This window comes from Apium graveolens, chromosome 11, assembly GCF_009905375.1.
Source record: "Apium graveolens cultivar Ventura chromosome 11, ASM990537v1, whole genome shotgun sequence".
NCBI lineage: Eukaryota > Viridiplantae > Streptophyta > Magnoliopsida > Apiales > Apiaceae > Apium > Apium graveolens.
Window position 1 is genome coordinate 1,274,514 of NC_133657.1, and position 26,560 is coordinate 1,301,073.

The 26,560-nt window shown below is 35.9% G+C and overlaps 4 protein-coding genes across 5 annotated transcripts; 3 read left to right on the forward strand and 1 right to left on the reverse strand.

Moving 5' to 3' along the window:
* Positions 1 to 419: 419 nt before the first annotated feature.
* Positions 420 to 1,862, forward strand: LOC141697372 (hydroquinone glucosyltransferase-like). The gene has a single exon (XM_074501700.1). The coding sequence runs from the start codon at positions 420 to 422 to the stop codon at positions 1,860 to 1,862; it is 1,443 nt and encodes a 480-aa protein (XP_074357801.1).
* A 735-nt stretch (positions 1,863 to 2,597) lies between these two features.
* Positions 2,598 to 4,251, forward strand: LOC141697371 (UDP-glycosyltransferase 72B1-like). Its single transcript, XM_074501699.1, has one exon. The coding sequence runs from the start codon at positions 2,598 to 2,600 to the stop codon at positions 4,041 to 4,043; it is 1,446 nt and encodes a 481-aa protein (XP_074357800.1). The 3' UTR covers positions 4,044 to 4,251.
* A 2,303-nt stretch (positions 4,252 to 6,554) lies between these two features.
* LOC141697694 (lysophospholipid acyltransferase LPEAT1-like) lies at positions 6,555 to 12,323 on the forward strand. 2 transcript variants are annotated; one of them, XM_074502195.1, is made up of 9 exons: positions 6,555 to 7,073; positions 8,257 to 8,376; positions 8,488 to 8,525; positions 8,696 to 8,760; positions 9,378 to 9,446; positions 9,930 to 10,063; positions 10,145 to 10,285; positions 11,649 to 11,712; positions 12,141 to 12,323. In XM_074502195.1, the coding sequence occupies exons 1-9, from the start codon at positions 6,627 to 6,629 to the stop codon at positions 12,158 to 12,160; spliced, it is 1,098 nt and encodes a 365-aa protein (XP_074358296.1). In that variant the 5' UTR covers positions 6,555 to 6,626; the 3' UTR covers positions 12,161 to 12,323. The 2 variants fall into 2 exon arrangements, with proteins under 2 accessions (XP_074358296.1, XP_074358295.1); XM_074502194.1 differs by lacking the exon at positions 12,141 to 12,323 and having other exon boundaries at positions 6,557 to 7,073; positions 11,649 to 11,960.
* Positions 12,324 to 13,524: 1,201 nt separating this feature from the next.
* Positions 13,525 to 17,203, reverse strand: LOC141698527 (deSI-like protein At4g17486). Its single transcript, XM_074503233.1, has 4 exons — positions 16,914 to 17,203; positions 15,332 to 15,591; positions 14,292 to 14,579; positions 13,525 to 13,948 (listed from the first exon to the last, which is right to left on the reverse strand). Exons 2-4 carry the CDS (start codon positions 15,540 to 15,542, stop codon positions 13,713 to 13,715), a joined length of 735 nt encoding a protein of 244 aa, XP_074359334.1. The 5' UTR covers positions 15,543 to 15,591; positions 16,914 to 17,203; the 3' UTR covers positions 13,525 to 13,712.
* Positions 17,204 to 26,560: the final 9,357 nt, after the last annotated feature.

Consider the following 26,560-nt stretch of genomic DNA (forward strand, 5'->3'; position numbering starts at 1 on the left):
ACAACCTCTTTTTCCCGTTGTAACGTTTTTCCTCCCAATTCCACCGTTCAAATACAAAACTTACAAGTCGTTATAACGTTTTTCCTCCCAATTTCACCGTTCAAACATAAAACTTACAAGTCGTTATAACGTTTTTTCTCCCAATTTCACCGTTCAAACATAAAACTTACAAGTCGTTATAACGTTTTTCCTCCCAATTCCACCGTTCAGAAATAAAACTTACAAGTCAAAGAAATGATACAGATGTTACAAATTGTTAGAAACCATAACAGATTACATGGTTAGAAGATTATGTACTAAACAGAAACAAATAATATAATTTAATGGACAGCATGTAATCCATCCAGTCTATAAATGTACAGAGATTTCACATCCCAGCAATAAACCTGTCCAAACACACACAGTCACATATTCCGAAAATGGTGAGTGGTCAAGAAGTCACAAAGCCTCATTTCGCCTTCCTCCCAAGCCCTGGTTTAGGCCACCTCATCCCTCTGTTGGAATTCGCAAAACACCTTGTCATCCACCACAATGTCCATGTCAGCTTCCTTGTCATCAACACCGAAGCCTCGGCTGTGCAACACCAGCTCTTAGATCCATCCACCCTCCCTTCTGACCTCCGCGTCATTAATCTCCCACCAGCTGATGTCTCCTCACGTGTCAATGATAGCATGAAAGTCATCACTCGACTCACTTATATCTGCCAAGAATCTTTCAAACACCTCCGTGCAACTCTTATTGAATTAAACCTTCCTAAAGCCCTGATCATCGATATTTTTGCTACTGATGCATTCTTTATTTGCAAAGAGTTGGGCATTCCTGTCTACTCTTTCTTCACTAGCCCTACCAAGCTGCTTGCTTTGTCTTTCTACCTTCCTAAGCTTGACAAGGAAGTTGAATGTGAGTACGTGGATTTACCCCATCCGATTCAAGTCCCGGGCTGTAAACCCATGCGAACAGATGATTTGTTGGACCAGCTGCTGAATAGGAAAGACGAGGAGTACAGATACTACTTGCAGCATGTGAGTAGGTTAACAATGGCTGCTGGAATTTTTGTCAATACTTGGGATGACTTGGAATTAAAATCCAATTGGCTAAACGCGATAAAAAATGATCCGTTTTACAAAATCTTACCGGCTCCACCTGTTTATCCCGTGGGGCCGTTGATCAAGCGAGAAGAAGTAGTGACTGAATCAGATGAATTCATCCTGTCATGGTTAGATAAACAAGTGCCTAATTCTGTGCTTTTGGTGGCGCTTGGTAGCGGTGGTACATTAACGGCTGAGCAACTTACAGAGTTAGCTATAGGTTTGGAAATGAGCAAGCAAAAGTTTATTTTAGTGGTGCGGAAACCAAATGACTTGATCGCTCATGGCACGTTTTTCAACGTGGGGAAGGACCGTGATGATCCCGTGTCTTACTTGCCTGAAGGATTCATGAAGAGAACATCTGGACAAGGACTGGTGGTACCTTCATGGGCGCCGCAAGTGAAAATACTTGGTCATGAGGCAACAGGAGGCTTCTTGTCTCATTGCGGCTGGAACTCGTCTTTAGAAAGCCTTGTGCATGGAGTGCCAATGATAGTGTGGCCTCTCTACGCGGAGCAAAGGATGAACGCAACCTTATTAACTGAGGAGGTTGCAATAGGTGTTGAACTAGTTGCAGTGTCCGCGGTGGCAGGAGGAAGGAAGGTTGTGAAGAGGGAGGAGATAGCGAGGGTGGTTAGATTTGTAATGGAAGGTGAAGAAGGTAAGGTGATGAGGAGCAAGGCTAGGGAGCTTAAGCAGAGTGCAGCAAAGGCATTGAAATCAGGAGGCTCTTCCTATGACTTGGTTTCTTCTATTGTTGAGTCTTGGAAATAATTGCAGCCTAGCTAGTTAGCTAATAAGGGATTTTTACTATGTCTTTGCATACAACATTTGAATAATAATTGTGCACCTGAAATCTCCCAAAATTAATAAAAATAAAATCTGGAATTCTGTTCTACAAGTTAAGTGTGTTTTTGATACAAAGTTAAGTTTATTTTTGTAAATGCAGAGGTTAATTTTATTAGTACAAAAATATCATTCAACTTTTATATAAAAAAATATGGTATATAAATTTTTGTCAGAAATTATACCATTTTCTTATGATAAATAATGAGTAGTGCTACTTACCCCAAATCGGTTTCCAAAACTTGTCCCAATTGACGTAGCATGACATTTGTCACAATTTAATTTGTGGACGCATATGAATGCACGCGGGGTCCTATCTTATTATCGCGGGAATGCTACCAAGTATTATCATTCCAAATCAGCATTTGAGAACGATTTTGGGAACCGTTTTGGGGATTAGAGTATTTCTCATAAATAATATACGGACTGTTGCAATCACCATGCAATCTTTTCTAAGAATATGGCAAAATCCTTATAAAAAGGAAATTAGTAGTATATATGGCAATTTCCTTAATGCATTAAGAAGAATCTGAATCACTGCTGTGGATCCACGAACTTTGTGCCTATATACATGGATTGCTTGTTTCTAATTCGATCTTTATTCTCTAGCCATAAATCTTTGAAAACAAACACACATTCTCTAATTCTTTGTTGTTTTAAACAATGGGGGATGCTAGCAACACCACAAAACCTCATGTAGCCGCTCTTGCAAGCCCTGGTATGGGCCACCTGATCCCTCTTCTTGAGTTCGCAAAACACCTAGTCACTAACCACGGTGTGCATGTCAGCTTTCTGGTTGTCACCACCCAATCCTCCGCTGCACAACGCCGCCATCTTGACTCCACCGCTCTTCCTAATGACCTCCACGTTGTCAATCTCCCGCAGGCTGATGTGTCTTCTGTTATCACCCCTGATATGCCACTTCTGACAAGACTCTCTCTTCTCTGCCGAGAATCTGTTAAACCGCTCGGTTCGATATTCGAACAAATTAGCTTCCCTAGAGCCTTGATCATTGACAATTTTATGAGTGATGCGTTAGATATTTGTGAGGAGTTGAAGGTTCCTGTCTATACTTTTTATACTTCCCCTCCTAAAGTCCTGGCATTGGGTTTGTATCTTCCAAAGCTAGACAAGGAAGTCGAATGCGAGTTTGTAGATTTACCTAATGGATCGATACAAGTCCCGGGCTGTAGGCCATTATGCGTGGATGATTTACAAGATTCACTAAGGAATCGAAAGGTTGAAACATACAAATGGAACTTGCATCATGCAAGCAGGTTAACTATGGCAACTGGAATTTTCGTCAACAGTTGGGATGATCTCGAGTCCAAGTCCTGCTGGTTTAATGGCTTAAAAAGTGATCCCTATTACCAGAGCCTGCCCGTTCCACGGATATATCCGGTAGGGCCACTGATCAAGCACGATGAACCGGTGTCTAGATCGGATGCTTATATTTTGTCATGGTTAGATAATGAACCGTGTGATTCTGTACTTTTTGTGGCACTTGGAAGTGGTGGCACATTGACAAAGGAGCAACTAACTGAATTAGCTATTGGTTTGGAAATGAGCAAGCAGAAGTTCATTCTCGTAGCGCGAAAGCCCAGCGACATGGACGCTGCTGGTACTTATTTTAATGCAGGAAGCAATGTAGATGATCCGAAGACATACTTACCAGAAGGGTTTTTAGAAAGGACAGCAGGAGTTGGCCTAGTGGTGCCGTCATGGGCACCGCAAGTGCCCGTGCTACGGCACAAGGCAACAGGAGGGTTCTTGTCCCATTGCGGATGGAATTCGAGTTTGGAGAGTATAGTGCATGGAGTGCCAATGATTGCATGGCCTCTGTTTGCGGAACAGAGGATGAATGCAACGTTGTTAACGGAGGAGGTAGCGGTGGCAGTGAAGCCTGTGGGGGAATTGCAGGATGGGAGGAAGGTTGTGAGAAGAGAGGAAGTAGAGAGAGTTGTGAGGTTGGTGTTGCAAGGTGAAGAAGGTAAGGTGATGAGGAATAGGATGAGAGAGCTCAAAGACAGTGCAGCCAAGGCATTGGAACAGGGGGGATCATCTTATGATTCTGTTTCTTGTGTAGTGAAAACATGGAAGCAAGCTTAGCAAAAAAAAGAAGGGAAATAATAGTGGTAAAAGGCCTAGCAAATTTTGTTCACTTTTTAGAGTTTGAGTTGTAAATTAGGATTTTGCAAGATTAATCGTGTGTTGGATCCAATTAGTTTTGACGTTAACCAAGGTTTAAGAATGACATGGTAGTATTATTTAAGCAATCAAAAAACAACGCGACAATTATTTAGATTATTTACTTATTTTTCCGATTTTTTAACAACTATGAGCTGAAATCAAATTTTTTAGTTGAAATCAAAATTGTGTTGTGATTTCCGATTTTTTTAACAACTATGAGCTGAGCTGAAATCAAATTTTTGATTTCCGATTTTTTAACAACTCTGAGGTGAAGTATCTTGCTTACTTGCTAATTAATAACCTTTCAACAAATTAATATTAGTTTATAAAATTTCAAAAATTGTTTTAATGTAAATTTTACGATGTATTTTGTTTTTTTGAAAAGTTGATATTATATGTGGTTTTTTTAAGAATTTTTAATCGGATTTTCAAAAAAAATTCAAAATTCAAAAAAATAATAATGCGAGCTTGTGTAATTTAGAATTTGAGTATGGCTAAGTAAACTCTATTATGTTTTGTACACATGTCCATTACAATTTTTTTAAAGGTTACTACATAATTTGATACCGTGTTAAGTGGTAGCTGTAGTCGCAGTAGGGGGGAAGTTCATCCCATTCCCAAAATCAATACACTATTTATTAGACTTTTATTTTAGTAACATTTGCGAGAATTTACCTGTAAAAGATTAAGGGCCTGTTTGGCGAGGGCTTATAAGTTACATATTGACTTATAAGCCCGTAAGTATTTATCTAGTACTGTTTGTGTACCTAATTTATAAGTCGGATTTTCAACTTATAAGCTGATAAGTTGAATGTTAGTAATGACGTACTTTTTCTCAACTTATTTTGATTTGTTGCGTTTTTATTAATTTTAATTTAAAAAAATATATTTTTAAATGTTAATCTAATCTAAAATTCATGAAATAATATAATTATATTTAAAAATTATTTATTTTGATTTATTAAATTAAAAAAAAATTCTGACTTACAAGTGAAATCATCCAAACACTTACGTAACTTATAAGTATTTATTTACTTATCACTTTTAAGTTACTTATTCATTTTAAGTTATAAGTTACTTATTTTAAAATTTCCCAAACGGGCACTAAGACAACGTATGACAATAATATAATTTCATATGATTTTACAGGCTCGTGACTCCCTTATTTTCATATATTTGCATATGGAGCAAGATGTCACTTGTGCATATGGATGTTTTTGAGAAGTACAAGATTCATTTATAAAAATAACCAAATTTTAAATATCGAGAAGATATGATAAGAAATATGCTATATAATTTCTTGTGGAGAGTTGAGATTCCAACTAAAAAAGTGACACTTGTTAGCATTTTTACACCCTTAACCCAAAATCAGATCAATTTTTATAATAGACGATGTGTTGGTGTATGATTGAAATGAAGATAAATATATTTTTGTTGATTTTATGATAATTTTTTCATTAAGTAAATTTGACAGGGAAGTATTTATATTGAGGTAAAAGAGGGCAAACATGTAAAAATAACCTATACATATTTTTGCCGCTTATTTTTGAAACATTTAAATTTCTTAATTATGACTATGTTGAGTTTACACAGGAATTCGAGAAAATCGTGAATAAGAATGTACAATCTCTCTCTTCTGTATTATTTTGTGAAATAGTAAAAAGAGCATAAAAAATCTAAAAACCATTATTTTTTTTTTGGAAAAAAATAATAATTAAAAAATCCAAAAACATTTGGGGTATATATATACAACACTATATCTAAGTGAAACTGGTGCCCGACAAGTGAGTGTTCCAATTAAATCCAATTGAGTGAATTTCTTACTTATGACTAGGTTGAGTTTCTAAATAGAGTAGAAGATTATGAATAAAAATGTTATGATCACAAATTTCATAAAATATACTCCCTCCGTCTCTTTTAATTGTTTACATTTTTTAGTGAATGTCCGACACGTATTTTAAGGTGCATATAAAGTATATTTCTGTAATTTTTTTTTACAATTTTGTTTTTCTGAATAAAAATTAAAACATTCAACTTTTATTCAGAAAAAGAAAATTGTAAAAATAAGTTACATAACTATACTTTTTATGCACCTTAAAATGCGTGCCGGACACTTTCTCAGAAATGTAAACAATTGGAAGAGATTGAGGGAGTATTTTTTTCGTAAAATAAAATTTGCCATTTAACAAAATATTTCTGCACAATTTCTTACTCACGTATCTCCTACATGTTTATACTGACTTTCTACTCGATACCCTCTACTCTCTTGTGTTAATTTGTAAAATGATTAAAATAACAGAAAAAATCTAAGAAACTATTTTATTTATTTTTTGGAAAAAATAATAATTCAAAAACATTAGGATATACGTATACGACACTGTATCCAAGTGAAAGTGGCGCACGACAAGTGAGTGTTTTTGTTTCACTAGATCTAAGTCTCACATATAAATACCTCTAAATCTACGTACGTCACTTTAAAGCTTTTAAGCCCAATGCTAAACAATGACCATGTCCATGGAATCCGAACTCAAACCCATCTCCAAATCCGACCACAAACCCCTCCTCAAACCCGACCCATCTTCCCCGACCCGACCCGACCTCCAAGACCTCGAGACCAAGTGCGCCGCCTATGTCCGCCACGACGTGTACGGCACAATGGGCCGGGCCCAGATTCCTTGGACTGAGAAAATCTTACTTGGGTTTGCTTTAATTACGCTTTTGCCACTCAGAGTGGCGCTCTCTCTCACTATACTTGTGCTTTATTATTTGATTTGTAGAGTTTGTACTTTGTTTTCCAAGCCTAGTGGTGATGATGATGAGCAAGAAGATTATGCTCATATGGGTGGCTGGAGACAGCGTGTTGTGGTGAAGAGTGGCATGTTTTTGTCCCGGGCTTTGCTGTTTGTTATTGGCTTTTATTCGATTTCTGAAAGTTTCGATTTTTCGGAGGTAATTTCGATGTTTTTGAGTATGTTTGTATGTTTTCGAGTACTAAATGAATGTCGAAGAATAGGGTAGTTACTAATTTTAGGCGACTAGGATTGGTTAATTTGTGTAATTGGATATTGAAGTATTGGTTTTAGGGGAGAATGCCTTATGATAAAGGTTGAAAATGGTGGATGTTAAAATGGAGAGAGGTAAATTCGATGTTTTTGAGTATGTTTGTATGTTTATATATATGTCGAAGAATAGGGTAGTTACTAATTGTAGGCGTGTTTGGATTTATTGACTAGGATTTGTTAATTTGTGTAATTGGAGATTTAAGTATCGGTTTTAGGGGAGAATGCGTATGATAAAGGTTGAAACTGGTGGATGTTAAAATGAAGAGAGGTGAATTCGATGTTTTTGAGTATGTATGTATTTTTATATGAATGTCGAAGAATAGGGTAGTTACTAATTATAGGCATTTTTGGATTTATTGACTAGGGTTGGTTAATTTGTGTAATTGGAGATTGAATTATTGATTTTAGGGGAGAATGCGTAATGATAAAGGTTGAAAATGGTGGATGTTAAAATGAAGAGAGGGAATGTTTGTTGATTGATTGACGGTTATATTGTTAATTCTTGATTTGTTATTCTTATTTTGGTTGCCGCCAATTAATGCTTTTGAAGTGATAAGTTGTGATGATTCTGGATTTGGTGATGATGTGTTTTTGAATTAAACTTAACCGAAAGTGATATCAGTTGAATTGAATATTTGGAAATGTCTTTACTACTTGGGGTATCTATAGTGAGTGGAGTGACGGTTAAATCATGACAAACCATCTTTTGTAGTATTCGGCATATATAATTTGGCGTATGTATCATTGTTCTTGAGGATATTAAAGAGGGTAGATATGTTGTGATCTACAAGTAGAGGTAATTGATATGAAACATTTTAAATAAACTTAAAAGTCATCATTTCTCGTGAGGTTTATTGTTTGGCTCCTTATTTATGATTACTTTGTTTTCAAACATTGATACTTTGAAAATAAACTCTGTGATTCATAATTTGTCTATGTAATTTTCTCATTGTGCAGGAAATGTTAAAAGTTTAAAGTTTAGATTGCGAAATTAGGGCTTCTTATTCTGGCATTTATCCTCAGTCACATGCTTTTTTCTGTATATCTTAAGCTTATTTTTAACTTATCAGGCGGAGCGCAGTGATCAATCTAATGAAGCTGAAAGACCTGGGGCAATTGTATCTAATCATGTCTCTTATTTAGACATATTGTACCATATGTCAGCTTCTTTTCCGAGCTTCGTTGCCAAGGTTTGTTTACTCCTTCCGGTGATATTTTTAATATCAAATTTCTATATGAATCTAATGATTATAAGGGCGAATCTTCCTCTACTAATTTTTCTTCTTATTTTCTTGATGAAGAGATCAGTGGGTAAACTACCTCTTGTTGGTCTTATCAGGTTTGTTGACGTCCAGTTTCTCCTTTTAAATTCTTTGTTATACTATCCTATTATAAATTAGGGGACAGTGGGTAACCGCCTTTTATGTCTTTTTATTTGTGGTCTATTATAATAAGAGACTCTTGTTTGAAGAGTATAATCTTATTGAATTTTTATTTATTGATTTACAGCAAATGCCTTGGTTGTGTTTATGTCCAACGGGAGTCAAAATCTTCGGACTTTAAGGGTGTTTCAGGTATTTCGATCTTTTAAGCACATATAGCGGTAATTGCATTTCATCTGTCATGTTCTGTCAGGGCACGTCGCGTGCGTGTTGACAATTTAAAATACTTGTATAGATCAAAGTTTGGCCGAAGCTGAACTCCTTTGCCTTGAGTACATTTTATGCAATATTCTGCCAACATCAAATCCCTTTTCTCTGATAATTTAAGCTTGATCTACTCGAGGACAATAAACTGGAACTTGTCTTAGAGGCAGAGCTTTGTCTTTGACTTTATCTATGCACATCCACATTAAGCATCTGTCATCTTAAACATATTGTGCTTTATGATGCGTAACACCACCACTATCCAATAACTTTCCCTTCAATGTTGTTGGATTTTGTAGTTCTACACTACAGTAATTGTGCTTCCTCATCCCATTCATTCATTATGGTCTTGTAGGTCTTTACATATAAATATATACTCCATGACTATAATTATAAAATTTTGAATGCTAAAACATGTCAAACTATATCTTATTATTTTGAGATGAATTAATAAAATTTTGTGGGTTGTATCCTTACAAATATACGTTGGGGTATGTGGAGTGTGGATGCATTTCATGCTATTTATTATCTTTGTCTGCTTGCAGGTGTTGTTAACGAAAGAGTCCGGGAAGCGCATCAGAATAAGTCTGCTCCAGTTATGATGCTGTTTCCAGGTTATACATTGTCTTGCTGATAATACTTGTGATACCCAACACACTGAACAATTATTTTGAGTCTCTCCACTATGATGATTGATGATAATTGAACTGTAAAATAAGGATGTTAAAGTTATCTCATTTAAGTCGGCTTTTTAAAGAATTAATGTGGCAGGTGTGGGAAGATACTATGACCTAATGCATGCTAAAATAAACAGTGCAAGACAGAAAAATCTGTACTTTTACTGAATGTGAAGAGCATATAAAATCAAACAAATTTCTGATAGGTATATGCTCACTCCTGAAGCTAGTACCTTCCTCTCTCCATATTAATATGACCAGTGACATGGCTTTACTTGATGTCCACAACACAATGATGATTTGTATTAGGAAGTCTTTGTTTTTAGTTTGATCAGTTGTCCATGCAGGATATTGTGTGAATGTGGAGATAATATTTCTGTAGATTGTCAATATAAATGCCCGCTTTTCCTTCTTTTACAGAAGGCACAACTACAAATGGAGATTATTTACTCCCGTTTAAGACTGGTGCTTTTTTACCAAAAGCTCCGGTTCTTCCGGTTATCTTACGATATCCGTACCAGAGGTTTAGTCCTGCCTGGGACACCATATCCGGAGTGAGTTCTATTTGGTAATTGTCAAGGTTGGTGCAACGAGCTAGTTATAGGTTTTGCTTATGCATGGACTTTAATTTGCAGGTGCGGCATGTGATTCTTCTGTTTTGTCAATTTGTAAATCATTTAGAAGTTACAAGACTTCCAGTGTACTGCCCTTCACAAGAGGAAAAGGATGATCCTAAGCTATATGCTGAGAATGTGCGGAAGTTGATGGCTAACAAGGTATACTATTTCTCTAATTCCTTCTTAAAGTTACTAAAATTGGACATTGTAGTTGAGATGAATGCATAACTTAAAATGTATGTTTAGTAATCAATTTTAGCTTGTTTCTATAACTAGGAATCATAGTTAAGATTGGTGCATGAGCGACATGCATCTTTTTGCAAGTAATCTTAACTTATGACATACTCTTTGAGTGAGGTTAGCAGCAGCGAATCTTGGTGAAGGATGTTCGCAAGCCGATTTCATTGTTAAACAAATGAAACGTTGTAGCTCGATTGTAGATGTAGGATAATAATGTGAAATCAAATAACTGATTGCATATATACTATTGAGCAGTTTCTATTCTGTTATCTATCGGTTTTCTTCTTACGGAAGGATACTTGATTGTGATGAATTTATTCAAAAAGTTGTTTATATAAATATAATGAACATATATTTTGTTGAAGAATCAAGATTCTGAAGCACTTGCAGATGCCCATAGTGTCCTGCAAGGTCTATTTATGTTGTTTTACATGGTTAGCTTGGAAATATAATGTATTTGATGTACCAGCCAGTATTTCCACGGTAGGAATTAAAGCTCGAGTCCATAAACTAAAGTTGCGCTGATGAAGTTCAGGGGTACTTGGTATTCGTCTTTGATAGATTTGGATCTCTAAGCAGAATACTATTGGGTACTGATATTTTTGCTTTATAAAAATAACTTAATTATATGAGTGGATCTACTAAGGAGGAAAGGAAACACTTACAGAGTATTTTATGATAATGAGACCGATTCAAAGCACTTAATAAAACCATCAGCAATCAACACTCCATGTCAGAAGGAAATAAATTTGAAGTACTGGGGTGGGAGGGTTAGAACCTGAGCAAGATTACCATTTTAAGTAACCAATTCTCCCATAACCTTACGGTGTTTGGAGGAGGGCTTAATTGGATCATATTATAATCAACGGAATACTTCGTTTGGATACTTGAAGAGAATGATATCAAGCTTACCTTTTACAGGATGAAAATTTTATTAAATGCGCTGAAAAGTTACTTGGAGCTTTATTCTAAATTTCAAGTTCTTATTATTGCTTAGTCAGACTCAGTGCCTACTACTGAACAAAAGTGTCGAAGTATATCTTGGATGAAAATGACTTTATGAACCGGGAAGTCTATTCTGTGCTTCTATATTGTCCAACAACCTTCATTCAGATGATAGTTCTCCCCGCCCCCAATATTTAGCCATTATTAAGAATTGCCTCTTTAAATTTTCATCTTAAAGTGGGGGGTTGTAGAAGCCAAATAACAGTAATTTTTATCTAGTAGCTTTTCATTCTTCCCTTCCTCTCCAGTCTTATCTTCTTTTTGCTCTTTTTTGCAGGGTAATTTGATAATGGCTGAAATTGGTTTGGCGGAGAAACGAGAATATCATGCTGCTCTCAATGGTAATAATAGCATGCCTACTGTTTTGCGTCAGAAAGACGATTGAATAATTTCATGGCATGGGTTTCAAAAGAATCATAGTTTACCTAGTTCTTGTTAGGATTGACTTTGGAAATACAGTAGTTAAAGGGTGGTGATTGCACCCAGTAAAACAAGAAAATTGTTGTTTGGGATTTACCAACCAGTAACGAGTATTGTGTGCAATTATAGTTTTGTAATATTTTTATAGAATAAAGTTCCGTAGTGACCATATTTCGATGTTCTCTGTGGGTGTCTCAGAAATGGAGCGCCATTATTTTTTAGCATTTTTTTTATTATAGTTTTTTTCATATTTGTTTATCACTATATTGGTGCCCTATACCAGTCCTTGGGGAATAAATGCAAGGAAACTGCATCTGAAATCTGAAGCATCTGTTTCGTGTTCCTGCAGGTTTGTTTTCCCAAAGCTAATTCGGATACGCGATCTGTATATTCCTTGTAGTTTTCTGTTGTCTAGGAAAGTAAAATATTACTTGCAGGAACTTAGAGCGGAAGTCATTTGAATCCTCATAATTTTGGAACATGTAATCCCCGAATTTGCAATATACTAATATATTTGTTCCTCCACGTTAAAGATGGCTTCTGTGTTACCAGTTTATGGGGTTAGTTAGCTAGATGTGTTTCTCAAGGCTGAGGGAGAGCTTGCTTTGAATTTCCTGCGTATGATCTAGCTGCTTCTAAGTGGTCTGTGTGGTTAGATATGGTTTATAAATTATTATAGGGTGTGCCTACATTGGCCTTGTATGATTAATGATTTTAGACATTTGACAAAGGAGTTTTAATGGCTTGAAGGTGAATTTTGGAATAGAAGAGTTCCTACTGTTGTATCTTCCGTCAATGCAACCTCAGATGTTACGGTTTACATGTAATTTAATTTGTGGATCAACAGAGGAACGGAACTTTTAATGTTGCAGATCCTCTGTCTGCTGTTCTGGCCTTCTCGTACTCTTAAGAACATGGTGTTTACTTGTTCAGAGTGTTTGTTGTGTTTGTGAGGATCAGGATTGTCTCAAGACAATTCCCCCTTCCCATGACCTAGACAGGGAAGAAGTCTGTGCAGCTACAAGGCTAGCATCTAGTGAAATGGGAATTGAACTCAATGAGATTACTAATCTCTTCTAGTTTCTCACTAGCTTGAAAGTGTTAATGTGCTTACTGCAAAATTTACACCTTTGCAATCTGCAGTCCTATGAAATCCCTTCATGGCAAAAAGTCTTTTGGATTGCAATTAATCGGCAAATGGCGACAGATTATATTCTGGTGGTCAGAATTGAAGAACTAAGAATTTACTAAACCCAAGAATTATTCCGCTTTGTTTAATCTTCCTTAGAATGGCCAAGAGATTGTATCGTTGTATTCATTTAGGGACCTGGTCTGCTATATTTTTTTAGGGACCTGATCAGCGTATTTTTAGGGATCGGATCTGCGTACATCTTATGCTATAGCGTATAGCTTAGCATCCCATCCCACCCCGCTCTAAGAGTTATACCAGGATGTTATGTTTGATTTGGTAAATAGACTTTATTTGCTAATAAACAAATAATTATTTATTTCATGATAATATTAAATAATTTCTCTTTTGTTATCTCATTAGTTTTTTACTCTGGCCATGTGATTCATGACCATATCTTTTGCAAATTATTAACTACCCAATTGAGAATCTTCTTTGGTCAATTGTTCTGCTCTCAACCTCACAGACAAAAAGAGGCAATATGTATGAAACTACAAGCATAATGTGCATAATGCTTAGCCCTAAGATCAAAGTAGATGATAGCTGGTAGTGAATCTGCTAGCCTTTCCAATGCACCAGATGAGTAATAAAATGCAATGTTACAATTTACAAACAATTTCTATTCAAAGGCTAATGAATAATCAATCAAAACATTTGGAAATGAAGCTAGTGCTTATCTAACAAAAGTTTCGGGAGGCTCGTCTCTTACTAAGATTAATATCTAGCATCTGTTCAGCAAATTTTTCTCGAACGGCTTAATTCCCATGTTGGTAAGCAGCCTTTTAATGGAGACTGTATAAACATTGAGGATGACGATAATTGTTTCTGCCTTGTTGATATTGATGAGAGGCAACTACTGAAGCTACTTCTTAGCCTCCTCTTGTCGCTATCATATTCTTGGTAATTGGGGTCGTGTTGCACCGCAGAAATTTTGAGGGCTTCAGGCAGCACAAAGTTAAAGATGGAACCTAGGAAAAGCAGTGTTGAATTACAAAATATTATTAAAGCATTCCGAGCAGAATTTTCCAGATCTAATAATGACTAGGTAGGTAAACAAAGATTAAAGAAAGGCACATGAAAAATGTAGTAGATTGTGCCTACAAGAAGTTGCAAATTCAGAAGGCATGCAGGACAGCAGGACAATTTTCTATATGATGTGAAAAAGGAAAAGATGGAATCATTAGTCTTTGCTACCGCAAAAAAAGGTGAATTTATGTGTTTGATACAAGGCAGCAGCTAACTTTGTCAAACATATGTGACAGAAACTTGATGAGTATAAAACATGGGGCGTTAAGTGATCACTAGATATACCTATTTTTGCAAGTCGATTCACCCATTTTGGAATATGTTTTCCAGTCAATTTGTAGCAGATATCTTTGCAGAAATGATTGCAATTCTTGGCAATTAAGTGATAAGTATCACCATTATAGCTTGCTGCATGATGCTCCATGAATTCCCTAACCTGGTCAGAATCCATACATGTAGTCCCAATATAGATCGACTTCCTAAATTTGAAACCAGGGCATTGCCGAGGTTCAACCTCAAAGACACCGCTGGTCGGATAGTCATGAGCACCAAATGCATATTCTACACCATGCACTGTCAGAAGACAAATAAAATAAATCAAAGACTTGAAAAGGAGATACATATACATAGGTATAATCAGTACCCAAAGAACTATAAAGAATACGAGTGCGTGTAAATTTGTCAAAACATAAACAGTATTAACTAAGAACAAGTTTATTGTATGTGACGTTGACATATCACATATGAGTATATGACATATCTTTTGCAAATCAAAAATTACTTAATTGCAGAACCTTTTTTAATGTGTTGGTCGATTATTCCACCCTCAACCTCACAGACAATAGTAGGCAAATATGTATAGAAGTACAGGCACATTGCAAAGCCGTAAGGGGAATATGGCTGACACTGAATCTGCTAAGTGCTATCCTATCCAATGCATGCCCTTGTATTCTTGTAGATTAATTTATATTGTACGTATAATTTGACGATCCCGATCCAAATAATTTTGTTATGATTTTAAGTAGCAGTGCGAATGAATCATATATGTTACAATATATCTCCAGTATCTGGTTGATTTCTATAGTTATTGGGTTTTATTACTTTCATCATTCGAGTTCGGCAAGGCAACTAATGATTAGAACAGTTGTAGCATGGTGTATTGGTGTTCGATTAAGCTTGGCATGTTTAAACCCCTACCATTCCTTTCATCATTTATGACAATTGATAGTAGGAAGATATGTGACACGCGTGTTTAATATATGTATAGACATGTTAGCAACATGTAATGCATGATATAGTTATCAGCTACTTTCTAGCCTGCGTACCTTCAACGCCAGAATGAAATATACCAAAACCAGCCCAATATGCATAGCCATTCATGGGTGTCAAGTCATATACATTGAGATAAACTGGTGTACTTCCTGAACAATGACCGGCTTTTTGCTTGGGAAATAGACAAAAACGTGCGGCAGATTTCCCTTTCAAGCGAAGTGGTACTATAGCCTTCCAGGATCCTTTCTTTACTCCAAATTTCATGGTGCTTGAGTGATGACTATGAAGAAGTCAAACCATACTGAGGGGCATTCTGTTCACATCAGATGTATACATACAAGGATGAGATTTATATTCTTAAATACGAGTCTACAACATTGATAAAATTTCGGAGAAAGATGACCAGTAAAAATTGGTAACATCCCAAACAAAAGCCACTTCATCATTGGTTATATAGAATAGAAGAGCAATGGTGGTAAAAGGCTTTCAGTATTCATCTAACATCACACCAGACCACCAAAACAACACACATAACACATATACTATGAAGGGATAATTACCTCAGGTGAAGGACACAAAACAACAAAGTTTCATACAATGGTTAACACTTAAAGAGTTATTAAGAGTATAATATACTGCTATAACTGCTTTTAATAAGTACCACCAGTCACTGAAATCAATTCAAGTGTATTGACCTTGAAATGTGGCAGGTATACTTTAGTGCATTATTAAAATGATACACAAAACAATAAACATATATAGGTAGTTACCAAAAATCAAGGGTTAGCACATGTCCAACTCAAACTATGAAGTAATCACAACTTTTTTTTAAAAGAAAACCAAAGATGGGATGAGTCGGAGACCATGATAATTGATACAGCTAGGGATTTGCATATGCTGGCTTATATAAATCAACTAATATCCATCGAAAATATATAATAAGAAGATACATAAATATTCACTTAACAACAAGGGATGGAAGTTAAAAATTTGTTTAATTCTGAAAACTCTGCACTAGCAGAATCTTTCTATCGAAAGAAACTTCCGGTTTAAATTCCATTAAAATTTCACCATTTATGAGGATCATTTGGATTTCAAATATTAGAAAGTTGGGTGTTTTATTAATGATATAACTCATTCAAGTCTTCACAGATCTGTAATTTTACTCATGCCAATTCCATTAATGTATAACTCATTCAACTCCAAAAATATAACTAATTGTTGTAGTGTGACAATGATAGAGATGAAAAGTCTCAATCCATGACATTGACCAATACCTTCCAAGCTATGAGCTCATTAAATCCTATAAATTTGACTAAATTTTACCAAAAAAATGAACAAAAAACACTACTTACTAAAGCATAATCAAGAACATAGATAAGCTTCAAAAAACAAGACTGCATGCACAAGCATTTCAGATCTGAATGACAAATCTTGCACTTCCAGTAAGTTCTAGAAGCAAAAAAAATTAAAAACTAAAACAAACACAAACAAAAAGAAACAAGCTTTAACAAACTACTAGATCAGACAAATGAGACAACAAACAAACAAAGCCCAAAATCAAGAAAACAAGCATAAAGAAGTAAAGAAACAATATTTGAGAGACCACCCACAAGACAAAAAGCTAAAACTTACAGAGTAGTAGAGATTTAAGAATGGCCCAAAATGAAATCTTGGTCTGAAAAGAAAATGCAGCAAAGCCAGGTTGCTACTAAAAGGAGCAAAGAAAAGAATCACCTGGTAAATAAAAACAAAAGTTTATAGGGTGTATTGGATAGCCTAGGTGTATGATTGTTGAGGTAATAAATAGGCCAATCTTAATTTTTGTTCAAATATTATTACACAGATATATGATGTATGAATTATTGAGGGTAATAGAGAAGAGGGGATACTTAAAGTGAAGAACTGACATTAGTCCCCCACCACCTTCTATCTCCTCTGTCTTGTGATTTTTAAATTATTTTAATGATAGGAGGTTGAGTCGTTTTTTAGCTTTTTTTAGGCACATAAAAAAATCCAAAAATCTCGTATTAGTATTCGTGTCCGAAATAAAACGGATATTATTTATATGAGAGTACGATAATTATGAATACGGATATAAATATATTTGTATCCAATAATATGTGAACCCAATTTTTTTAGGATATCTCAACCCAAAATTGAATATATATTAAATATATAATTTTGTATATAGTGTATGTTTGTGTGTATATACATTCAATAAAGACTTAATTGTAGGAAAATGGGCTGAGTTATAATTTTTTTGCACAAAAATGATCAACCTATAATAATAGGCGCACACATGACTTAAGTTTAATTTTTAGAAACATGACTTAAATTTAATTTTTAGACACCCGATAACATTCCATTAATTGACTCAAACATACATTCCTTTTTAACAGGTATAATTGAAAAAATGAGGATTTTAACGACTAATTTTATACAATCTCAGTTGTATATATATACTCTGACAGATGACAGATGTAACCAAATTTTAATATTCAATTATCAAATTGGCACTTCTAATCATACAAATCAATTGAATATATTTACAGATGGCATAATTTATGTCATATATCCTAAAGTCTCTAAAAGATAACCCATGAATGTGCATAGTGTTTCAGACTATATACACGCGGTAAAATAGGGTTCTTAATGATTTTGAGCATTAGACATGTCCTCCGATTTACATGTCAAATATTGTAATTACGACCCTCATTTAAAATAATAATAATAAATATAGATGATTTGGTCCATATTAATTTAATGAATCCTCTTACCCCTGATTCTAATGTCAACATTAGAGCTTTTAAATAGAATCATAGATTCTGTAGCTGCTTGTTTGTCGCTGTAAATTGTGTGCCCCATTCGTATTTCTTTACAAAAAGATTATGGAATCTAACATATATTGATATTTACAGTTTTATCGGCATTCAACATTTATCCTCTCTTTTTAATCTTATCTTCTTCATCAATGCATGAAACCCGTGCAATTCAGCATGTTTGTTCATACCACTGTCACTCCTGAATACAGCTCGTACTTCTACTGAACTAGTTGGTACTTGATCATGTCAATGTTCAAGAATTACCTTATAATGTTAAAGTGCAGAAATTGAAGTACTAACATATATTAGCAACATGAAAGCTTATGCAGTGTTTTAATACTCTTTAAACTATATATAATATGTCAAAAGACTCGTACCTAGTAACGAATACATCTCAATTAGTAATAAATATAAGCACCAAGGAAAATCTCGTATCTCAATACTAAGTGCCTAAGCCATCTCCTAAATAATACCCCCTTCCACACATCAAGTTGCATTAATCACAAATAAGAGTTAATTTGTATGATTATGGGTCCCAAATTAGTTCTTAAATATTAGGGTTTGGTTTTATATGTCATAATATATATATCTCATTTAAAGATAACATCCGTTTGAGATAATTAACGGAATGCAACCGGGTGTTTACACTACGCCATAAGTGAGATATTTTAATGCCTAAATGGTGTTACAATAGGCCTCAAAAGCGTTATAATAGGTCTATTGTAATACCAAGGGGCTTTACGTATACGAGCATTACAATAGACACCCTATTGTAATACTTTACAGATCTATTGTAACAGAGAGGAAAACGTTACAATAGGCACATACTGTAACACTAACAGGCCCAAATGTAACACAAAATGAGTGATACAATAACTTATTCAAGATTGCATAAGTGGGACCCACAAGGCGGGGTCCACGTGGCCCCCACATGAACTTGAGTCATGTGGGCGCTTATTATTACAGGTAAGTCATTTTTATGCAAAAAAATTATAACTCAGTCAATTTTCCTGCAATTATGTCTTCATTAAATTATATAAATATATATATAAGAAATGTAATCGTAAAAATGTTATACAGGGAGATAATCAAATAGAAACTAAACTTATTCTAAAAATTAGAAACTAATGACAATCATTAATTTTTTAAATTCAATTGAATCTCCACTACACAAATCTTATCCAACCCCAATCTCCCTCCCATTGTCACCATGTCACTCCCCTCATATACATGTGTGTTATTTTTATCCGTTTTAATATATTTTTTTTTGGGGGGGGGGGGGTTCATAAATATACTAAAAATAAAAGTTTTACAAAAATAATTACAGTTTTTTAAATAACTGCATAACTACCTTTAGTAACCAATTTTATAGTAAAATTATGGCGGTAATAAATAAATAAATAACAAAAATAACGGCATTCTTTCATACGGTTAATCATTGCAACAGTTGTTTTATCAACACTTTGCAACTCTCTTTCAGCCATATATCATCAAATCATTCGATTCATATCAATAAGCTTATCATCGATTCGTTCCATTACTTACACATTCATTGAAGGCAAATATAAAAGGTCCTATTATTCAATGATGTTGAAGTTGCATGAATTGTGTAGAATCATTTGTATATTTACTTTCTAGGAGGCAAAAAAAATTAAAAATAAGCCAAACTAGTTCAATATTTTAAGATTGTGAAATTCTCATTGAAATGTCCTTTTATTTATGAAGGTTGAGGTTGCGTAACTTATAAAAAATCAATTGTATATTCACTTGCTTGGTTGCAGAATTTAAAAAAAATTAAACCAAGCCAATCTAGATAGTTCAGTAGATTATGGTTATAAATCTTCCTTCATTTTGGGGATTTGAATGTCAAGATTCACGTTTAAACATTTTTGTTTCGCAATTACTCTGTTCTGCAATTTATTAAATCGATACTGCAATAGATATCTAGGAAAAATTAAACTATGACAACTAACATGTTTTTGGTTGCGTAACTGTTATTGTAGAGCATGGAGAACATTCCGATTATTGTTCAACGTGGTGGAGAATGGGATGAAAAAATATGTTACAATGGATTTAAGAATTCTGGTTTGCTTCTTACAAAAGATTACGACTATCATAACTTCGTCGCAATGATATGTAATCAACTGAAGTTTCAAATATAATCAACTTCAGTACTAATTCAATTTCAAGTAAGAGATAAATATCATCCTATCATAATTGTTGACGATCTTCAGTTGAGGTTCTATAAAATATATTTAAGAAAAGGGAAATTGACTTTAGCAAGTAATCTTTGTGTATAACAATTGAAAGCTCAGTAACGCAACTTTCAACTACAATCAATCATAGTGAAACAACGGTTGAAGATGGACATGTTGGGGTTTAGATTATAGAGGATGCATTATCAAACATAGTAAATACATATACAGTTGTGGATTACATCGAGTATGATGACCTCACTTCTGAGCAAATGGTAGAAATACCAATTAAAATAACAGTTCAACAATAAACTACAAAGTGCAATAAAAATGAGGTGATCAGCTACAAACACCATTAGAATTTATCAGAGTTCCAAGTTTATAAGGACAAGGAAACATTCAACCTTGTTCTAAGACACTATGCAATCAAGAAAACTTACAGTTTAAAGTTAAAAAGTATTGCAAAGGGGAATATTTAGTTGCATGTATCGACGAAAATTGTAACTGGATGTTGCGTGCTACAAAGAATGGAAACATAAATCTGTTTGTGATTCGAAAATTTGTCAACACACATACTTGTGCTCTTGATATGCGATTTAAAGGTCAACGACAAACAACCACATCCATTGTTGCGGACACTATAAAACAGAATTTTACAAATATCAAAACAACTTACACAGTTGTGGATATTTTATGAGATATGAGAAATGATCATAACGTCAATGTCAAGTACAACAAAGAATGGAGATCAAAGGAAAAAGTTTTAGAACTTATGAGAGGAAACACAACTGCTTCTAATAAAGAATTATATACTTATCTCTATATATTGAATTACTCAAATATTGGATCGATAATTGAATTACAATTGGTACAAAATAGTTCTTTCATGTACTTGTTCGTAGCATTGCACGCTTCAATAAAAGGCTGGAATTATTGCTTACCGGTAATAGTGGTTGATGGAACTTTTCCCAAATCTGCATATGGAGGTACCTTGTTAGTGGCCGCAACTCAAGATGCAGGGGGTAGAATATTTCCACTTGCATTTGCAGTGGTTGACTCAAAAAATGATTTGTCACGGGAATGATTCTTCGTCAAGTTCAGAAAAGCTTATGTGGGAAGGTGATAGGGAATAAAATAAACCTTGATTGCGTAATTAATATCGCATTAATTGTATCAGAATTGGGATGACAGTTAAGCCCATTAGAAAGGTTCCAAAGCCCTGAATATTAATTAATTTCGTAATTAAATAATAAGGGATAAATCAGCTGATAATAAAGTCCAAACAAGGATACAATTTCTTGGAGATTGGCCTCCCAGAGATCTTATGGGATGAGGAATCAGTCTCCTACTTCCTAGGACTCCAAAGTCCATTCTAATTCAAAGATTTGTCCATCAAGTCTCCCAACTATAGTTCAATTTAAGGACTCCCAACACCTATATAAGAGGTCTCACCCCCACCAAATCAGAATTATATTTTTGACTTGATCCTTGATAATCAGCAAGGTACGTAGGCATCTTGTTAAGGCAGATCGCGTCACGAGACATAAGAGCAGTCAAACCGAGCCTCGAAGCTCACGAACCCTAGTAATAAGTATAATAATTAATATACCCTAGTTTTCAATCCATAACATTTGGCGCCATCTGTGAGAATACATAACAACCATGGTGAGAACACGGAATGGAAACAGCGCCCCTGAAGGAACACCAGCTGGGACGACCCAAACAATTTTGTCAATAATGGAGATACCTCTGCATTCGACCTATGCCGCCACCCAAGAAAGAGCCCAGGTAGGGGCAACTGTACCTCAGCCACAAGGGACGATTCCCCCGGCTCCTCAAGGGACGAATTCCCAACTTCAGCAACTACACGCACCTGTGAATTCTCGACCTGTTGGGTATGAGTATTCAACTGTCGTGACCACTAACCCCCTTATGGGATGCCCCTTTACCCCGAGGTTGGAGGAAGTGGACATGCTAATCGGAGTGAAGCACAAGGGCAGACACCCCAATATATACGTGGTTTGGCTCCTATCCTGGAGGATCAAGAATTATCTGGTCCTTACACTGATAGAGACTCCGAATCTTCGAATGATGATATGGCCCCAAGAAGGAGGCATGCTGGTAAAGAGCCGATGCCTGATGGTAACAAGCGTCCTAGGAACACCCGAGGGAGGAATCCCCAAGAAGTGTAGGAGAGAATCAAGGCTTATGAGGCTAAGATTCAAAGGCTGAAGCACGACTTGGAGGCACACCTGACCCCCAGACCCCCACTACCACCGAGAAGGAGAAATCCTCCTCCAATCATAGACCTGGATGGTCTACAACAAGGAAGGACTGTTGTCCCAAGGGCTGATCCAAGTAATCTTCTACCCCTGGGGGATCCTGATGATCCCACTCTACCATTCACTGAAGAGATAATGAATGCCCATATCTCAAGGAAACTTAAGATACCCACCATCAAAGCTTAAGATGGCACTGGAGATCCCGCTAATCATGTCAAGACATTCTCTAATGCACTGTTATTGCAGCCCGTGAATGACGCTATTAAGTGTCAGGCCTTTCCTCAAACCCTGTCGGGAATGGCTCAAAGATGGTATAGCCGTTTACGTCCGAATTTGGGTCCTTCAGAGAGGTAAGTCAAGCTTTTATAAAGCAATTCATTAGTGGGAGAGTGCATGAGAAAAGTTCAGAATCCCTCATGAGCATTGTACATGGAGCAAAAGAGTCCTTGAGAGACTATCCGAATCGTTTCACTAAGGAAGCTTTGAAGGTCCCTGACCTTGATGGCAAGGTAGCTATGTTAGCACTGCAACAAGGAACAAGGGACGAGTTTTTCAAGATGTCGTTAGCCAAGCGCCCCCCTGAAAGCATGTTGCAGCTCCAAGATAGGGCCGGGAAGTATATTAAAGTGGAGGAGAACATGAGGAAGACGGTAGTGAACAATGAGCCCGCTGGTGGCAAGAAGCGAAAAAACTGATCTGAAATATATTGCTAAGGACAATTATCCTAGAACTGAGCAAAACAATGATTCAACCCCGAAGAAGGGAGGACCAAAACAAAAGTTCACTGAATATGCTAAGTTGAATGCTCCTAGGTTTCAGACCTTGATGGAAATTGAGAAGGACATAGATGTTCGTTGGCCTAAGCCTCTGAAGGTTGATCCTACCAAGCTGGATAGGAGCGAATATTGCCGATTTCAAAAGGATGCCGACCATGACACCGATGGGTGTAGACAATTGAAGGATGAAATAGAGTTTCATATTTAAAAAGGAAGGCTGATCAAGTACACTGGAGATGGAGGAGATAGGAATAATAACGGAAGAAATAATTTTGATGAGTAGGAGGGACCAAGACGATCAGGGGTGAAATCCCCAGCCTAGGGGACCGGTGATAAATGCAATCTTTGGAGGACCACGACCCCGAGGACCTGTGATAAATACAATCTTCGGAGGACTAACTGCTGCTGGTTCATTCAAAAACTCAAGGAAGGCATATACTAGAGAATTTATGCATATCGTTGGGGAAGCCCCGAAGAGGGCTAGGACGGGAGTGACAATGGCATTTGATGATTCTTACTTGGAGGGTGTGAAATTTCCTCATGATGATCCGCTGGTTATAACACCGATAATAGGGAACAACCTGGTGAAGAGGGTTCTTGTAGATAATGGTGCCTCGGTGGACATTTTGCTCCACGATACCTTTTTAAGGATGGGTCACAATGATTCTCAATTAACCCCGACCGATATGCCGATATATGGATTCGCAGGAGTGGAGTGCCCCGTTGAAGGGATAATTAAGTTACCAATGACCATAGGTCAGGAACCAAGACAATCAACATAAATGTTAGACTTTATAGTAGTAAAGGCTAGATCTGTTACGTGCTGATTCTCAATGATCAGAGGAAGCTCAGGATCTGGCTGTTCTGGATGTCATCAGGATTTGATGCCCATCAGTATCTGCAGAAGCATGAGTATTTGAAGAGCAGTCTGTTGTGAAGATTGAGTATGTTCCTTATTTTGAGAGATGGATATCTATTTGTTCTGAGTGATAGGACTTTGTATATTCAGTTAGAGATATGTATCACTTTCTGTTGGTATTTGATAATGCATATCCTAAACTAATTAGTAGCAGATAAACACAATTTAGGTCATCACATTGTGATTAACTCGAGATTGTATGACTTAGCAGCTCTCAAGAACACTAGTATTTCTTGAGATAGTTTGTAACAGTTTTTATCAGAAATATAAAGAACTGTTATATTTTTATACTTGTTCGGAACATTTATACAATTGTATCCAACCCCCTTAAACAATTGTATCTTTACTGGGAAACAATTGATATCAGAGCAAACTGATAAACTTACAATTAGAAGCGATCTAAACATGTCTCTGAACAAGTATGAAAGTATTAAAATCCCCATTCTGAAAAAGACTGAATATCCTACATGGAAGGTGAAAATGCTCATGCACCTGGAAGCTACAGATCCAAATTATCCCGACGTAATTAATGATGGACCCTACATGCCAACAAAACTGGTGCCTGCAACTCCTACTGTTGCTGAACATTATCAGTTGAAGGAGAAGAGTGAGTGGACACCAGAAGAGAAAGTAGCTGTGCTGAAAGATGCAAAGGTAAGAAACATTTTGCATAACGATCTTGATTATGTGATGTCAAACAGGGTTATAGTCTACAAGACTGCCAAAGAGATCTGGGATGCTCTTGAATCTCAATGTTAAGGTACCATGGCCATCTAGAAGAACAGAAGGGCTGTTCTGATTCAAGAATATGAACACTTTGAGGCCAAGCCTGATGAAAGTCTCACTGACATTTATGAAAGATTTCTGACCCTGCTCAACAATCTGTCATTGGTGGGAAAGGTGTATGATCGTGAGGATTCAAATACTAAGTTTCTGAGAGCCTTGAAAGAAGAATGGGAGACCCAGACTTCAATCATACGTCATCAGTATGATTTATAAATAATCACTCTGGATGAGATCTATGGCATGCTGAGAACTCATGACTTGGAAGTCCAGCAAAGGAAGGAGAGGAAAAGTAGCAAAGGAAAATCAGTTGCTTTGAAAGTGAATGATAAAGCTTCAAAAGAAAGGTCTGTTGAAGTTGCAAGGAAGGAGAACAATCTACCAGAATCAGATAATGATGATTCATCATCAAATCCTGATGGTGATACTGATTCTGAATCTGATGAGAACATGACAGATTCTGATGTCATGCAAATGGCTGCATTGCTGGTTAAGGGCTTCAAGAGGATGCAATTCAGGAAGTCTAAGAAGAATAGAAGCTTCAGGAAGAAATTCACTGGAGGTGAAAGGAAGTCAACAGGAAGAAGAGATGGAAAGGACTCTAAAGCTGGAAAGGTAGACATGACAAAAATTAAGTGCTACAACTATGATGAACCTGGCCACTTTGCTACAGAGTGCAAGAAGATAAAGCATGACAAAGGGAAGAACAAAGCCCTGATTACATCAAGCAAGAATTGGATGGACTCCTCTGATTCTGAAAATGAAGACACATGCTTTACACTGATGGCTAGCTTTGATGATCCTGCTTCCTCTGAGTCTAAGGTATCAACTCCTTTCTTTTCTTTTGATACTGAAGATATATCTGAACTAAAATCTATTCTTAAGTCTCTCCATAGTAATTTTAAAAATAAGATTCTAGAGAACAATACACTGTTAACTGAAAATGAAATGTTAAAGTCTAGGAATGATCAGTTGGAGTCTAACTTAGTAAATCAGATTGAAATTCAGAAAGAATGTGAGAAAGCTAAACATACAGCAAAGGTACTAGAAGCTAAGTACAATATGTTAGAAAATGAATTAGAAAATGAGAGAACAACTCTTAATGCCTGGACTGCTTCAGGCAAAAAGGTCCATGAGATGATATCTAAGAAAAACTGGAAATAATGTCTTGGTTATGTAGATGGAATTAAGGATGTTGACACTGAAAATGAGACTACCCTTAAATCTTCTGTTAAGTTTATCTCTCCGAAAGCCGATGAGCCCAAATCCATCTTTGAAAGGGGTTCAACATCAGCAACACAAGAAAAATTAGTAAGTGATAAATCTCAAAGAAAGGAAAACAAGGAAACTATTAAGACTGTTAAGAAAGAAAAGAACATAGGACTTTTGTCTAAAAGATAACTGAAAAAGAAATTATATGAGGATTACTAACAAGCCTCAAGTAAAAAGTCCTAAAAGAAATAGGAATGGTAAGCAAGGTATTTCTAAAGATTCTAATTATA